Source organism: Moschus berezovskii, chromosome 20 (genome assembly GCF_049115385.1).
Source record: "Moschus berezovskii isolate FMDL1 chromosome 20, NW_MosBer_1.0, whole genome shotgun sequence".
Lineage (NCBI taxonomy): Eukaryota > Metazoa > Chordata > Mammalia > Artiodactyla > Moschidae > Moschus > Moschus berezovskii.
Genome location: NC_142479.1, coordinates 34711406 through 34727462, shown reverse-complemented (window position 1 = coordinate 34727462; position 16057 = coordinate 34711406). Strand labels below are relative to the sequence as shown.

At 50.6% G+C, this 16057-nt stretch overlaps 1 protein-coding gene across 1 annotated transcript in view; it reads left to right on the top strand.

Annotated features, from left to right (window-relative positions):
• Window positions 1-16057, top strand: part of PITPNA (phosphatidylinositol transfer protein alpha) — a 36864-nt gene that overhangs the window by 884 nt on the left and 19923 nt on the right. The window contains exons 2-4 of the mRNA XM_055403155.2: window positions 3502-3532; window positions 8029-8174; window positions 11685-11776. Coding sequence (XP_055259130.1) covers window positions 3502-3532; window positions 8029-8174; window positions 11685-11776 — 269 coding nt within the window. The remainder of the gene's footprint in view (window positions 1-3501; window positions 3533-8028; window positions 8175-11684; window positions 11777-16057) is intronic.

Genomic DNA, 16057 nt, shown 5'->3' with positions numbered 1-16057 from the left:
TGTGAGGAGTGTTGCCTTAGGCATCAGGGCAAGGACTGTGTTAAGCAGACACAGGAAATGGACTCGGGAGTCCGGGCCAGGCCGAGTGACAGGGGATGGGTATGAGGAGATAGCAGGGGACTGGCCGTGTGACCTGTGTCTTCGGTGCTGGACACAGAGGAGGAAGTATTCAAGGAAAAAGGATGATTGCTTGGGACTTAGGGACCCTAGGGTGAGGAATCCAGAAAATACTGGGCAGGGGCTGAAGTGAGAGGATTATGATGATGGAGAGGGCCAGGGTGTTAGGGAGGAAGGCAGTTTGGAAAATATGACTGTGAGTAAATATGCATGTTGTTAGAGTTGGGGTGGGGGGCGGGCAGGGCCAGCCTATCTCTGGAGGTTCTCAGTCTTGGTACAAAGAGATGGGGAAATTGCTCTGACGAATTATGTTTATCATCAAGCCATTTACTGAGGAAAACTGGTGAAGAGTGAGGGAGTTGCTTAGTAGTGAGGGTGGGTAGGGTGGGGGTCATGAGTGACTTCTGGTAGGAGTTGCAGGGAGATGGGCTTGCTCATGAAATCCAGGGGACTGGATGACACGTGGGGATGTCTGGATTGCTATATCTTTCAAATATGAGGCAATCCGTTCTAGAAACTCATGGTTCCAAGTAAACATCTTAGGACTTTTCTTTTTCCCTTCTTCCAAGAGGAGAGATTGGGGACAGGGGGATGGGGGGAGAGGGGAGATTGGATGTATACGTGCAGAACTTTCAGGGAAACCATACTCCTGGAGGGGAGGACAAGGGGACAGCCTTGAACCAGAAGCCCAGGAGGTCAGGGAGTAGGAGGGGTCTGGACGTGGGAGATGTCGGGGTAGAGAGCAACTGGTGGACCTCACTTGGTAGCCAGGCAGGTGTGGTGAGAGCTGTTTCCATTTTGTCAGTGAAAGGACTTTGCCCCGTTCTAGCTGGCCTGCTCCTTGGAGGTGGGTAGGACCTTTGGGACTTAGTGTGGAGTTTTGGATAGCAAAGGGAAGAGACCCAGGGGTCATCGCAGCTTGACACCTCATCTGAAGAGCTTTATTTCAAAGTCCCTCCACTCTGTTACTTGACATCCAATCTGATGCTGATTCAGCCAGAGCGCAGAGTTTTGTGCGGTGAGGAGGAAGAATCTTACTTGGGAAGCCAGCAAGAGGAGGGTCGGGTGCACTTTGAATTTTAATCTTGACTGTCCAGATGACAGACTTTTCCCACTGTCCTGATTCTTTTGTCTATTCCCAGTCAAATCCTAGCATCTGTGGAAACCTGTAGTTTTTGTGCAAACGGTCAGGCAGGGAAGGGAAGGGACCTTCAGAAGAGATCTGAGCGAGTTTTGAAGAGTCTCCCCTGCCAGTCTTTGTTCTCCTCCCCTTGAAGCCTGCCAGGGAAAGGTCCAAGGTGCCAGGGATGCAGAGCCCACCCGGCATCTGCATTTCCTTCCTGCTCAACTTCTGCCCTGAGTGTGTTCGGGCGTGTGTGTGTGTGTGTGTGCATCCCTGGGTGGGGGGGTCCGGGGGGGGGCATTAGAGACACTTGGCCGTGGCTGCAGCGCTGCAGCTCGAGAGAGACTGCAAGTGAAGGTCACACTGAAGTGAGCGAGGCTCCGGTCCCAGCCCCGCACGGCCTCTGTGGCCCCATCCTTTGCAATTGCACCCTATTGCTGCTGAAGTGGTTTTGCTCCCAGGGAGCCAGGGAGAAGCATCTGGGTGTGCCGCTGTCCTGTCACAGCGTCAGAGCATCCTGTCAGGAACTGACTGATGCAGGTCTCTTTTGGGTGTATACTCAGTACCCACCCAGGGTCTGAAGGTTGTCCAACACTTCCTCTTGCAGAATTCTCCTTGATTTGATTTCTGCAAATTCTTGGATGTGATTTTTTTTTGCCATTGTTCTTGAAGATAAAAGGTGTATTGTTTTCTAGGAAGTTTCTTCTGAGGGTTCAGAAATTGTGGCCTCCACGTTGGAAGTATTTCTCTGCGCCGTCAGCTCTCTCTGATGGGAGGAGAGCATTAGGGGCAGCTTCCAAAAACCTACAGGGTTTACGGTATTTGAGTCATCCTAGAGGAGGAGATGGAGAAGGCAATGGCAAGCCACTCCAGTACTCTTGCCTGGAAAATCCCATGGATGGAGGAGCCTGGTAGGCTGCAGTCCGTGGGGTCGCTAAGGGTCGGACACGACTGAGCGACTTCACTTTCACTTTTCACTTTCACACATTGGAGAAGGAAATGGCAACCCACTCCAGTGTTCTTGCCTGGAGAATCCCAGGGACGGGGGAGCCTGGTGGGCTTCCGTCTGTGGGGTCACACAGAGTCAGACACGACTGAAGTGACTTAGCAGCAGCAGCAGAGGAGGAGAGTTAGCCAGCAGTAAAGACTTGGAACCCATGTTGTTTTTCCTGCTACTTTCCTCCTCTGTGCCTTGCCTTGACTGAGATGTTTTTCTCAGACCCCTCTGGGTGCCTCTTGCTGTCTAGGGACCTTTGCGGGACTAGAGAATAGTGAGCGGGCTATATACCAGCTGGGAGCAAGGGTCCCGATTGGCAGAACCGCGGCCCAGGAAAGAGAGCGGAGCACGCAAGATGCAGGAGGCTCCAGGGGCTCCCAGCTAGGGTCTGGAAATGGAGAATCTGAGCTTGGGAGCTAGCTTGATTGGTAGGAATACAGCCAAGCATTTTTGTCTCAAGTCTCAGACCCCAGGGCTCTGAGCTGGGGGTTGGCCATTGCTCTGCGTTACAAATGCAAGCCATCCTGAGCAGGGCCCTGGCCCTTGCACCTCTCTGTGTGTGTGGAGTTCTGACCGGTCTGGGGCTTTGCTTGTCATGACTTCTCCACCCCCAGCAAAATTGGTCGTCATGGAAATGGAGAAGAAAGAAAAGAAAGTGATGGATTGGGGTGCCTTTGGACAGCTTCTGGAGGTCGGAACACAAGTTAGGTGTCCTCTCTTGGCTTTGTGGTAGTGGCTTGTACTATCTGGCCCTGAGATGGTTGGCACATGCTCTTAGGGTGATTAATGCTCCAAGGAGCTTGGCCCCTTCCTAACTTTTCATGTTGAGGGCTGCTGTTGAGAGGCGGGGTCCCCAGAGACGTCAGTCTCCAGGGCCTGCTTGTTTGGGCCTGAATCCCCGTCTTGGCTTCGGAGTGTACAGGGATGGGTCCTCCTGTGTTACCCTCCTGTGTTTACAGAGAGGCAGACTCATCAGCAGGTCTTGTTGGGGAAGGTATTTGTAGGGGAGAGGGAGGAGAAGACAGCTCCAAACATGAGCCAGAGGCCTAGGAAGTACCTGGTGAGGGGATGGGTGTGCGCTGAATTGCAGGGCTCTGAATGGGGTGCCAGAAGGGACCAAGGGTCCCAGCCTTGAAGCACTCAGGGGGCCGTTCTCTGCTGGGGTTCTGACAGTGCAGTGTCACGGGCAACAACATATTCAGTACTGTTCCAGGACGATGCTTTCAGAGCCCCAGGCTGACCCTCTGTTTTCCCTCTTTTGCAGTCGAGTCATCCTACCTGTGTCTGTAGAGGAGGTAAGTCCTTTTTCCTCTTTTTATCCAGAGTTGGAGATGTTTGCTTGTGACCCTTAGCTCAGCTGGGCTTCAGGCAGCCCACACTAGTATCTTCGTATGGTTTTCGTGTTTGTCCTAGCATAATCAGTAACTCAGTGTGAATTTTCCTGGTGCAATTTTCAGTTGTGGGAAGGCACTTAATTTATCTGACCAGCTGTGTGTGACCTACCTCAAGCTGTTGGCCAGCAAGATAACTGTGGATAGACACAAAACCAGCCCCCACCCCCCCCACCTGCTGGAACTCTGCCCATTTGGGGACACATTACTGAGGAGATTAAGGACGTGCATTTCTGAGACCTCCGTGACTTGATCGGAAGGTGTGCCTGGCCCTCTCTGGTTGTACAACAAACCAGCAGGGCTGAACTCTCCGAGGCCCTTCCTCGCCACACTTAGGTGACTGCTAGGAAGGCCGAGGCCAGAACCCTCCTTTTACGGAGGGCAGGGAATGACAAATGGGCTTGGCTTGGCCTCTGTCCTTTTATGGTTCTTGGGCCCGACGTCCCCATGAATGGCGATCTGGCAAGATTGACCACACGAAGGTTCATAGGCCGAGCTGACTCAGAGTCGGTCTCTGGAACAGCAGAACACTGCCCCGGAGCCTCCCTCGTCCCGCCCTTCCTCTGAACTTCCTTCACGCTCCTCTCCCAGCTCAGCCTTGTTCTTTGATCCCTTCAGAACTGACAGAGCCCCCAGCTTCCAGCTAAGCTAAACTTTGGGTGAAGCTGCTCAGCCACGGTGCTGCCCTCAGTCACGCTTTGCTGCAGTGTCAGCTCCCTGGAGCACTTCCACTTGGTTCCACATATGAAATGGTCCTTTGCCAAGTGAGATCGGGCCAACAGAGCCCGTAGCACACTTGAGAGGGAGGCGGGCAGGCATCGGCCCCCCAGGGTGGGCTGCATCTCCGCTGAGAGCTAGAGACCTGGGGGAGGGGTCAGGGGTGGACCTCGGACACGACGGGAGTTCTGGGAGAGGAGGATAAGAGAAATGAGACTCGAGAGGCTGGGCGAGGGGATGGCTGGGTGGATGCTGTGACCCCTGAGATGTACCGGGGGCCTGTGAATCACGTGCTTGGGCTGATAGCTGTTGGCCTGCGGTGGGGGTAGGGGTGGTCCCTGCTAACCCATCTCCTTTGGGGTCCTTGCTCTCTTTATGAAAAATAGCAGGTGATGATTTTCCAAACCGGGAGACCAGGCAAGAAGGCCTGGCTTGTCACTTGCCCTGAAACTCTGCTCTTGGGGGTCTGGTGACTCCCTCTGTGCTGTACAGCAAGGTCCCACACCTCAGTGAGGCAGATGTCCCCCAGGAATTCAGGAGCACCTCAAAGTGGCATTTAGGGGCAAAACAGATCTTTTCTCACAGGGAGTTTCTTGATTTTAATGACAAGTGGGAGTGTCAGCGGGGCGGCAGATGTAGGAAGGCCGGCACTTGTCTGGGGCAGCTCTGGGCCCATTCCTCATGGTGGGGCTGGGAAGGGCGGGAAAGGGGAAGACACCCTGAGAGCGTCTGCAGTTGGTGGTTTTCAGTTTGCAATGGCTTATTTGTTTTTTTTATTTTGAGCCTTGAGGAAGTCGTGAGGTGGTGTGAACCAAGCCTGAAAGCAGAAGCTTGGGAAGTAAGCACAGGTTGGGATTCATCTGTAAGCCTGGTGATGGTCAACCCGTTCCCAGCCAGAAACCACCGATGAGGAAGTGGTGCTTGGCCTGTGTCGGGTTGAAGCAGGAGCTGCTCTTTGGCTGGCTGAACCTTAGTTCCAGAAGATCAGAAAATCTTGGGTGGGGAAGCCCTAGAAGAAATAAGTAATGACCAGTCTTCTCAGAGTCTTTATCAATAACCCATCCTGACTAGAAACAGCCCAGTGTCACGTGACAGTTGGATTCACTTCCCAGTTGGAGGCCCTTGGAGCTTTATCATTTGGGAAGGGGAAGAGGAAGAAGAAGAGAGAAGATCCTGCCTTCATGACCATCCCGATGGCTTGAGTCAATGCTGGGGGTGAAATTGGCTGTGGCTGGCCAGAGCCTTTGGCCTAACACTGGGCAGGGTTTCTAGACCTTCTGCAGCAGAGCCAGAGAGCCCTGGCCCTTTAACGTGGTATGTCCACCAGTGGTTTCCTACTCAGTCCAGCCTGCCTTTTCCTGCTCTTATGGATAGGACTGTTTTACTTCTCCTTTCCAGAGATGCATGGCACCAGGCCGCTTTGGTACCTGGCTTGGCAGGGCCATGGGGGTGGGACCAGCAGCTGCGCTGTTTTTCATGACATGTTTCAGGCCTTCCCACTGCATCTTCCCGGGCTCCCACTTCCAGATTGCCAGCGTGATGGGGCCTCTGTTTTCCTTAGTTCTTGGGAGCAAAGGAGCAGCTCTCCAGGGCAGGGAGCACTGTTCTGGGCCAGAGGAGGCTGCAGTCCTGGTCTCCCCAAGGCTCTTTGTCTGATTTAATGTTCTGACCCCGAGCCCTCACTTCTATGCCATCAGAGTCTTGCTGCTTTCTGTTTTCGCAGGGTGTGGAGCCCCGGTGCCAAAGGGAACCCTCTGACATGAAAAGTGTCCCTCACTGGTGGCTTGTGGAGGCCAGTCTTGCTTACCCCTTTGGATTAACAAAACCGCCTTCACATGTCTCATTGGGATTAAAGGATCAGAATATCAAGAGAGATTAAAAGGGAAAGATGCCAGCCCAGCACACTGATCCTCTTAGAGCCTGCCCTCTGATTCCTGCAGCTGAAGAGGAACCAAATGAAGGGGATTAGTCAATGCGCGGGCCCCTCCCCAAGCAGCACCAGCAGCCGGCAACCCATCCCCTCCACCAGGCCGTTTCCTCGGCCTGCCCTTTAGGATTGCTGAGTCAGTGGTTAGGTGTTCTCATGACTGTTCTCTGAAACAGACTCACTGCTGCTTCTTAGGATCCCCTGGCTCAGCCAAACCCTGACCCACTTGCTAGGGGTTTTCATGGATGCCTCTATTAGGGGTTGGACTTGGAAAGGCACCGGGACAGCTTTGGGTTCCCTGGGGGCATTGAGGTGGCCCTGATGTAACTCTGGAGTAGCAAGGTCAAGGTGACTGGCTGTCACCCAGACGTGCCTCTTCACGGGATCAACTGAGCCTTACTGGTTTGCTTGGGTCTTTCCTTGGCACCTTGTACTACGTCTTTGCTTTGGAAGGTGGGTTCTTCCAGCCTCGCGGTGAACAGTGACTTGTCCTAGTGTGCTGCTTCACCTTGCAGGCTTTGCCCAGAAACATCCCTGCAGAGCTCGGGATGCTGCTGGCTAGAGCGGCCTTCCAAGGCTGAGGCGGAGCGGGGAAAGCCACACTGCTCCTCACTGCTCAGGCAGTAGCTCCCGCGGCAGCTGCCCAGAGACACAGCTTTTCTGCTTTAATCTCAAGGAGAGAAAGACCTTTGTCTTTCACTCCCGGGAGTACCAGGAGCTTTGGGGGAGGGAGTGTGGAGGGGTGAGGGAAACCTCGATCCCCACCTCTCCCCCAGACTGTAATCAAGTACCTTTTTCCCTTTTCCTCACGCTCCCTAAACTGTTGTGGCTCGTGGCGTTGGCCGTGAGAGGAACGAGGCATCCTTTGGTATAGATGTAACTTCCTGCTTTAACAGCTGCTGTTTATTCTCTTCTAACCTTGTTTTCCCCTCTAAACAGAAGGGCCAGGCCTGGGCACTGCCCAGGTCATTGGCCCTCATACCGTGTTGTCCTGAGGGGATCAGAGGAGGCCAGCAATCTTGACTGGTGACTTGATAGGGTGGCATGTGACCCAAATAAAGGAAAACTAGGCTTTGGCCACCTAGTCAGTGCCGACCTAGAGGGTGCATCTGGCCAGCACCATGGGATAGGAATCTGTGCTATGGAATACGAGAAGCAGGGCACTTGCTTCAGCCCCACCAGGAATCAGGAAAGCATCAGGAGATTTGGTTGCCTGCAAGACTTCTCCCTGAGGTGCTGGCAGGGGAGGAGGGGCCCAATGCTGGAGCAGAAGCAAAAAGATGAGCCCGTGTGACTGCAGGGGTTGTGGATTTCATGGAGCAATGGGTGCGTTTGTTTACAGAAAGTCACGTCTGTTAAGGGGGATGGGATAAAGAGACTTCTGGCAACCAGCCCGATCTTGTTTGGGGATCTGGGACCAGAGTCAGGGACAGAGCAAGAACTACATTGGATTCTATAATCTGTTTTCTGGATAGTCGTGTGAAATGAAGTATATTCACCTGCCTCCTTAAACCTTGAAGGAGGATGTGGAAAAAGGGAAGGACCAAATTAGACATCTCTGATGGCTAAAAAAAGGGCAGCGTTGTCAGTGACTCTGGGGGAGATTTGGGCCAGGCCATGTTAGGAACTGTGGGATGAGCCCCCAGATTCATGGGTCCCAGAGCCATCTCACTGGACAGCTCCCGGCAACGGGATTGTGTGCAGCCCTCAAGCAGATTCTTCATTGGCAGTAATTCCCCTCTCTGTGTTCCTTCAGTATCAAGTAGGGCAGCTGTATTCTGTGGCTGAGGCCAGCAAAAATGAAACGGGTGGTGGTGAAGGCGTTGAGGTCCTGGTGAATGAGCCCTATGAGAAGGACGGCGAGAAAGGCCAATACACGCACAAGATCTACCACTTACAGAGGTAGGTGCCCCGCAGCAGAGCCAGGGTGGCGGCCTGCTGTCAGCATGCAGACAGCGGCTCATTGCAGGTGTTTCTAGCGTTGGCTGGTTACTCAGGTTGCTTCACGTGTGACAGTGGGTAGAGGTCGTTCTTCTTTGCTCTTTTAAGGGCTGTTCTGTTTTTAAAGTATTACTTGCCACACCAGGCTCTTAGTCCCCAGAAGTGATAGTGCTTATCTTCTTGTGGGCCCTTTCATTGTCTGTGAGTACAAGGAGTGTGTGTGTGTGTGTGTATGTAAGTGGGTGTTCATTTCCTTTATTGTTATGTTATCTGACAGAGATAGGATCTCTTCTTTCTTTTCTTATCATGGCTGTTTCACTGTCAGCATATTTGGCCTCTTTTAAAGCACATGCAGTCTGTGAACAGATGTACTGGCAGTGGTTTTGCCAGTCTTAAAATATATTTACTGTTATTTCCACGTGTTCACAAGCAGTCCTCCAGTAAAACTCCTTCTGCATCCTCTGATATGTTCAGTGTGTGTAAATCTATAATAAACGTGCCTAAAAGTAGAATTGTGGCTTCAGATAGTATTTTAAATTCTGATGTTATGAAATCAGGTCCTGGAGAAATTTTGGTACCTCTCTTTACCTTAAAGCCGTTAAGTATTTAAAAGTATGGCACAAACTGATTTGGGTACCAGAATCCGTTGCAAATCACACAATTGCTGAATCCCTAACCAAGACAGTAATATTTCAGTAAACTGTAAACTGGCCCAAAGAACATTGAAAGTCGTAGTAAACTTGGACCAGCTCAAGTGGATGTTGAATCAAGCTTGTTTTAGAAACAACCCACTACTGGAAAACTAAGCCTTCAATTTCTTGTTATAATTGTGGTGAGATGTACACACCACAGAATTCACTGTTTTTACCGTTTTTAAGCTCAGTGACATTAAATCCGTTCGCATTGCTGTGCAACATAGACCTGAACCTTAATCTCTAGTCAGCTGAGCAAAGCAGTTCCATTTTCGTTTGGTAGAATTGCTAACTGAAGTCTGCTCGGGGGCTGTAGCAGCGCCAGCCCAGGGGTGGCCCAGGGTTCTGTGAGTGCCAGAGCATGGAGAGCAGCACTGAAGTGGGAAAGTCTCACCACAGCCCCATTTCCTCGCCCTTGTGCTCTTTTCCCTTTTCGCCTCCCCTCTGACCTTCGAGCTGACTGCCGACCCATTCTTTCTGAGCCACTGATGAGAGTCAGGCTCAGGACAGACCTTCCTGGTGGTGCATTTGTATTGGGTTGGCCAAAAAGTTCATTTGGGTTTTTCCATAAGATGCTGCAGGAAAACCCAACAAGCTTTTTGGCCAGCCCAACATTTTTTAATGAGAACCTTGAAAAGAGATGGTGAGACTGGTAGCAGGGGCCAGTTGGTTCCTCAAGACTCAGTCGAGGAAGGTCCCCATGTGGAGGGTAGGCCCTGTCTCACCCTCTTCCTTATGGAGAGGGTAGAAGCTTTGAAACTACCTACCACTAGTCTTTCTATTGGCTATGCCATGCAGCTTGTGCAGTTAGTCCCCCAACCGGGGGTTGAACCCGGGTCCACAGCAATGAAAGCCCACGTCCTAATCACTTCACCACCAGGGAATTCCCTCCCCACCACTACTGTTAACCGCAAGACACCCAGCTGCTGTAAAAGAAAACTAAAACCAAACCAACAGCGCTGTACATGATGGCCACCTCTCCTCATGAGGACCAAAGCCTTCCTGTCAGCTGTTAGTTTTCCCAGTCAAAACCCACGGGTTCACCACACCCTCTTCCTTCTTCATCGTATCACATCAAGTCCTTTTGGGCCCACGTCCTTGGTTATCTCCAGCGTTTCTCTTTCCTTCCAGTCTCTTGTCTGGTTACTTGCCACTTCTCCGCATAGCTCCTGGTATTCTGTCCGGATCTGTTGCTCCCCAGCTGTAAAGCTGTAGATGGCCCTTTGCGCCCGGGGCAGAGTCCGCCCTCTGGGCTGGAGATGCAGGGTCTGCTGTGACTCAGCCTCTGCTTGCCCCCCATGTTCCGCAGCTCATGCCTTACGCCAGTCACTCCGACCTCTCTCCCCCCAGCTTTTCCCGTCCCACCCCCGTCCTCTTGTCTGCTCAGGCCTGCCCACTCGCTACTCTGTGTTTTCATGTAAACCTTCCTCTCCCTGGGGAACCTCCCCATTCATGTGTTCTCACAGTGCTCTGCCTGATTAGTTCCACTCTGCCCTAGAAGGGAAACTCCCTGAGGACAGGGGCCACGTCTGTCTGATTTGTGCATGTATCCGGTGCCTGGCCCACACAGATACCTGAATGAGTATGGCTGTGAGTGAGTGGGTCTCAGTGGGCTGCTCTCTGTATTCAAAGTTTGCTCTCTTCTGCTGCTGCTAAGTCACTTCAGTCATGTCTGACTCTGCAATCCCATAGACAGAAGCCCACCAGGCTCCCCCGTCCCTGGGATTCTCCAGGCAAGAACACTGGAGTGGGTTGCCATTTCCTTCTCCAATGCATGAAAGTGAAAAGTGAAAGTGAAGTCACTCCCAGTCGTGTCCAACTCTTAGCGACCCCATGGACTGCAGCCTTCCAGGCTCCTCCATCCATGGGATTTTCCAGGCAAGAGTACTGGAGTGGGGTGCCATTGCCTTCTCCTACTCTCTCCTGGGGGTTGCTCATTTTTCTTAGGCCTCAGGCACCAAAGCCGATGAGGTTATTGGACCTGCTAAACTGAACTGAACTGAAACTGCATAGATTACCAGTTAAAAACTAAAGTAGAGGAGGATTTCCCTGGTGGACCAGTGACTAAAACTCCACACTCCCAATGCAGGGGGCCCAGGTTCAGTCCCTGGTCAGGAAACTAGATCCCATGTGCCACAACTAAGACTCAACGCAGCCAAATAAATAACTTTTTCACAAACTCAAAACAGTAAGGCAGAGGAATATACATACCTTCAAAAAAATTAAAGAGTGCTCATGCTTTATATACCTGCTGTTCTGTAACCAGAGATAAGAACTGAATAGAAGAAACTATTTTGTCCTGAAAGGCAGGTGGCCCTGGGGCCCTCCTGACCACCCAAAACTGACCCCAGAATATCAGATCATCTTGGATCCCCTATTCCAAGTCAGTCAGCCCGTCACTCTGGTCCAGTCTCAGAGACATCTCATCCTTGCAGGGTGTAGTGTCGTGCCCTGGGCCCAGTGAGCTCTGGAAGGGTGTGTAACGATCGCCTAGGGACTGGTGAGCCACGGCAGGTAGCCCAGGGCCTCAGCCGCTGTGCTGTTCTGGCAGGTCATGGGGCAGGTTGCAGGTGGATGTTAGTAGCTGGTGGAGCTGGGGTGTTGGGCTCTGACCACTGGCTTTTCGCATGCAACCAGAGGAACCTGCTGGTCTCGTGAGAACTTGAGTGTCAACTCCCCAGTGAAGAGACTGGAGCTGTGGCCTGGAGGGTGTGCCACAGAAGCCCACTGTCTTTAACTCTCTCCCCCGTTTCTCTTCATAACCCTTTTTTCACTACAGCAAAGTGCCCACGTTTGTTCGAATGCTGGCCCCAGAGGGAGCCCTGAATATACATGAAAAAGCATGGAATGCCTACCCTTACTGCAGAACCGGTGAGTGCAGACCCACCTTGGATGGAGGATGTGGTCAGGTAGGCCCTGGGTGGCAGTGAATTGGGGTTCAGTCTCCCACCTTCATTTTCCAGATTAAGCCTGTGGAAGGATGAGCTTGGGGTCTTCCTTCAGGCTGGTGGTGAGTGGCAGTGTTGTCTAGTGTGATTTGGCAGCCAGCTGGGTGGGCACCACCAAGTAGCCCTGGCCCGAGATGGCACAGAACCAGTCCCTCCTGTTTGGGGATGTATGATAATTTTGATTGTTTTTACTCATTACAAAAGTAACGTCCTCTGGGTAAGTTTTGGAGAATACATACAAACAGAAGAAAATAATCACCCATGATCCTTCCATTTTCTAGTCACTGTTAGCATTTTAGTGTCTTTCTTTCTAATCCTTTTTAAAAATGCTTTTATATACATATATGTGTGTGTGTGTATATGTGTATAAAGCCTCCAGACATGTTTTCCAGACAAATTTTGGGTCAAATTTCACTAATTATTAACTTGCCCGTTTTTACTCAGTAGATGGAGAACCTATTTTCTGTCACTGCCTATAGTCTATTTTTAAAAATTGGTTAATGGTTGCACAGAATTCCATTGTTTGAACGTGCTAGGATCTTTTTACACCCCTCCCTTATTATAAGATGCTGAAATTTCCAATTTTAATGGTATATATTCATGTTTGGCTTGAAAAGCAGCAACGAGGTTCAAGGACTCTTGAGAGAGGCAGTCCAGGATGTCCGTGGTGGTCCGGCGGTTAACACTGCGTACTTCCACTGTAAGGGTCATGGGCTCAATCCCTGATTGGAGGAACTAAAATCCCACATGCCATGTGGCCAAAGATTTTTTTTTTTTTATAAAAAGAGAGAGGCAGTCATAGGAAAGAGCCTGTTAGGGTTACCTTTCTGCCCGGGGGAAGGACCATGCTCATACACCAGAAAACATAGCAAGGAAAACCCTGATATTATTGGAGAAGTGTTAAAATAAGCCTAATGTGTGATGACAGAGGGTTCAGAAACAGCTATCCCCCAAGTATGTTATGTGACACCTGCCATCTGCACATCAGCTTTGAGGAGGGGAGGCCCAGCAAAGGGAGATCACTGGTAAGAGCCATGAGTCAGCGCCTTCCCCTCGACCAACATGTTCTATAGTTGAAGGTGGGAGTAGGAGTGGAAGGCTTTTCTTAATCTTCACTAGTCTCGTCTCTGGATTTTCTATTCTAGACATTCTGGGATTCCCTTTGAGTAGTTCAGCCTCCTAGCTTTTCAGAATTCCTTAGTCTTGAGGGTTGTTTCGAAGTAGACCTCTTGGACAGCCTATGCTGTTACTGAGGCATATCCTGGGTGGGGGGGTCCCTCGAGGGCCCTGGAACTTGACTATGAGTTAAGAGGATTTCCCTCCAGCCAGTCTGCATTTGTTAGTGAAGACAGTCTGGCTGTGGGGTCCTCCTGCCAGCCTCTGCTTACATGTACTGCGACACTTGTAGGGACCCAGCACTCAATTTCTGATGAGGAAAATGTGTGTGGTTCTCATCCTGTTGAGGGAATGACTGCAGTCTAGAGACAGGATCGTTGCTCTCTGGTCATTGTTCATTCAAGAACCTTGTATTAGGAGATGCTCAGTCATTGGTGGGGCCTGGCATATGTAATGCTTATAGTTTTATTGCTATAGCTGAAAATGCAAACGTCGCTGTTCTGTAAGCATCAGACAGGAAGCTGTTCAATTCTTGGAAAAGAGGCACACACATGCTTTCTTAAAAGACACACAGTGTGCACCATGGCTGGGTGCGTCTGGTCTGGGGCCAAAGGTGAATTTTCCTGATGTCTCAGAGAGTTGCATTGAGCATGCGTCATAAGAACCTTAGCCAACTTGGCATAAAGGAGGCACACGGATAGTGTGGACTGCTGCGTGCCTGAGGCGGGGTTCTGGGTTCACAGCTTGTTCCCACTGAGCCGCTGCTGTCCTCTGTGTAGTTCTGGGGAGAGTGAGCTGCAGCTGACAGGGGCATTTTTCTAGACGCCTTATGTTCATTAGCATCTTGTTCTGATCCGTGGCCAAAAGAAGAAAACCAATTTCTAAATACCCCGCGGGGAGGAGAGGCAGGGAGTGAGGGAGGGGAGGTTGGCTTCTTCAGTGGGTGCTGACTTTACATTCAGAACCCACCATCATGCAGTATGAGTGTCTTGAATCTTAGAAATGTTCAGTTAGACATGGGTCTTTTATAAAGAGTTCTGAACAAGGAAGGCTCTGTCCAGTTCCCGCAGGGGACTGGAGGGAGAAAGATTATTAGTTCAGAACTCTTAGGCTGGCCTAAGTAGATCAGAGTTTGAAGTGAGAGAGATAACGGAGCGTGGAGCGAAATTCCACATGCCTTTTGGAAAGTTCTGACCTTGTTCTGAGTAGAAGGAAGATGGATTTGCAATATTCTGCTCATTCTCAGCTCTTTCTGTCCTCTTAACCTTATTTCTCTCTATTTCTTATACCCTGGCGCTCATGAGTTGGGACGTGAGAGAGGGTAAGACGGGCCTGGGCCTGTGAACGATGGCAGGAAGAGACGCTTGCTTTTGGCAGCACGTAGACTGGAACTGGAATGATTCCGAGTTTAGCGTGGCCCCTGTGCAAGGAGGACACGCGGACTCATGACGCGCTCCGTGAAAAAAGGAAAGAAAGTAGGGAGACGGAAACAAATGTTTCTCCTCCTGCCTCTCCCTCTAACCTTAACCCTGTCTGAATACAGTCTCAATAAAGACATAGTTTGGGGAGGATTTCTGTTTTGTTTTGTTTTTTCTACAGCACACAGCATGTGGAATCTTAGTTCCCTGTCTTGGGGTTGAACCTATGCCCCTTGCCTTGGAAGCATGGAAAGGATCTTACTGGTCTCATTGGAGAGCCCTGTTTTCCAACCACAGAGAGTTTCCTGAGACTCTTCCAGACTCCCTAGGGTTGCAGTTTGAAGAAAAGAGAACTGTCTGAGTGCAGAGGTGTTTGGAAGCAGGGAGGCTGGAAAGGATTAGGGAGGATTGTCTGTTCACCCACGTTAGCATTAAAGGCCATTAAAGGGGGGGTCATCACCCTTGTACATTCACAATTTGTCAGAACTGAGTGGCTCTGCTTCTCAGGATCCTAGAAAGAGCTGATATCCAAAGACATCCCCTACCCCTGCCCTCCCCGAAATGCCAAAATATTAAGTTATACTGAAATACAAAATGTCTGATGAAACCAGATATTCCTGTTTGCCAAGTAGGACTTTCTTCCCTTGTGGGCTCATCTACTCGGGAAACCAAATTCCAACTTGTAGTGGAGAACATCATCCACTTGCTTAAGTGATCAGACCCTCGTGTCTATTGATCAGCACATTCCATCCCGGCAGAGGCCAAACTAGAAGGCTGCTCGGGGAGCATAGACTCAGAATCAGGCGGTTTGTTGGAGAACCCTGGTGATGCGTGTCATCAGACCAGGCCAACCCGACACTCAGGGTGGGGCTGCTGGACAGGCCTCGTGCAGCGCCAGAGAATTGCTGCCAAGCTGGTCTCTTTGGACTCACCCTTGATGGATATTTCACCCATCATTTCCTTTTTTTTTAAATGAATAGCAGGGCAGTTATTTCAATAAGCCTTTTAGTTATCATCTTGATCTGTTGCTTTCTTCCAAGTAACTTCTGTTGGATTCAGGGAGGTTACTGAGATCGTCTCTTGGGTTGTTTCTTTTTCTTTCTCTCCTTTCTTTTTAAAACATTTTCCCTTTGTTGATTTTACTGGAGTGTAGCTTATTTACAGTGTTGAGTTAGTTTCAGGTGTATGTGCAGCATAATGATTCTGTTACACATCTACGGGTGCTCTTTTTCTGATTCTTTTCCCATGTGCTATTACAGAATATTGAATAGCGTTCCCTGTGCCATACCCTAGGTCCTTGTCGGTTATCCTTGGGTTGTTTCCATAGGAGGTGGATCTTATCCCTTATATTTCAACTTGTCCTCCTCTCAGTCTCAGAGGCAACCTAAGTTTCAGCTTTGGAGTCAGGGAGCTTGGCTGTTAGCCCCATATGCCATCAGAGGGGGCAGTGGTGGCATCCATCCGAAATTGCACCAACTCCTAAATTCAGAGAGTACAGAATGATCTGGGCTGTGGTCAGGAGGAGAGCTAGTCTGTTCCCCAGTGACATTAGAGCTGCCGTCATTTTCTCTAATAAATAATTGAACGGTGCTTTCCGAGGGGGTCTCATTACAATGAGCAGGAGTGTGGCGGGTGAGAGGTTTGGTTACAGTGACAGGAAGGATGCAGAA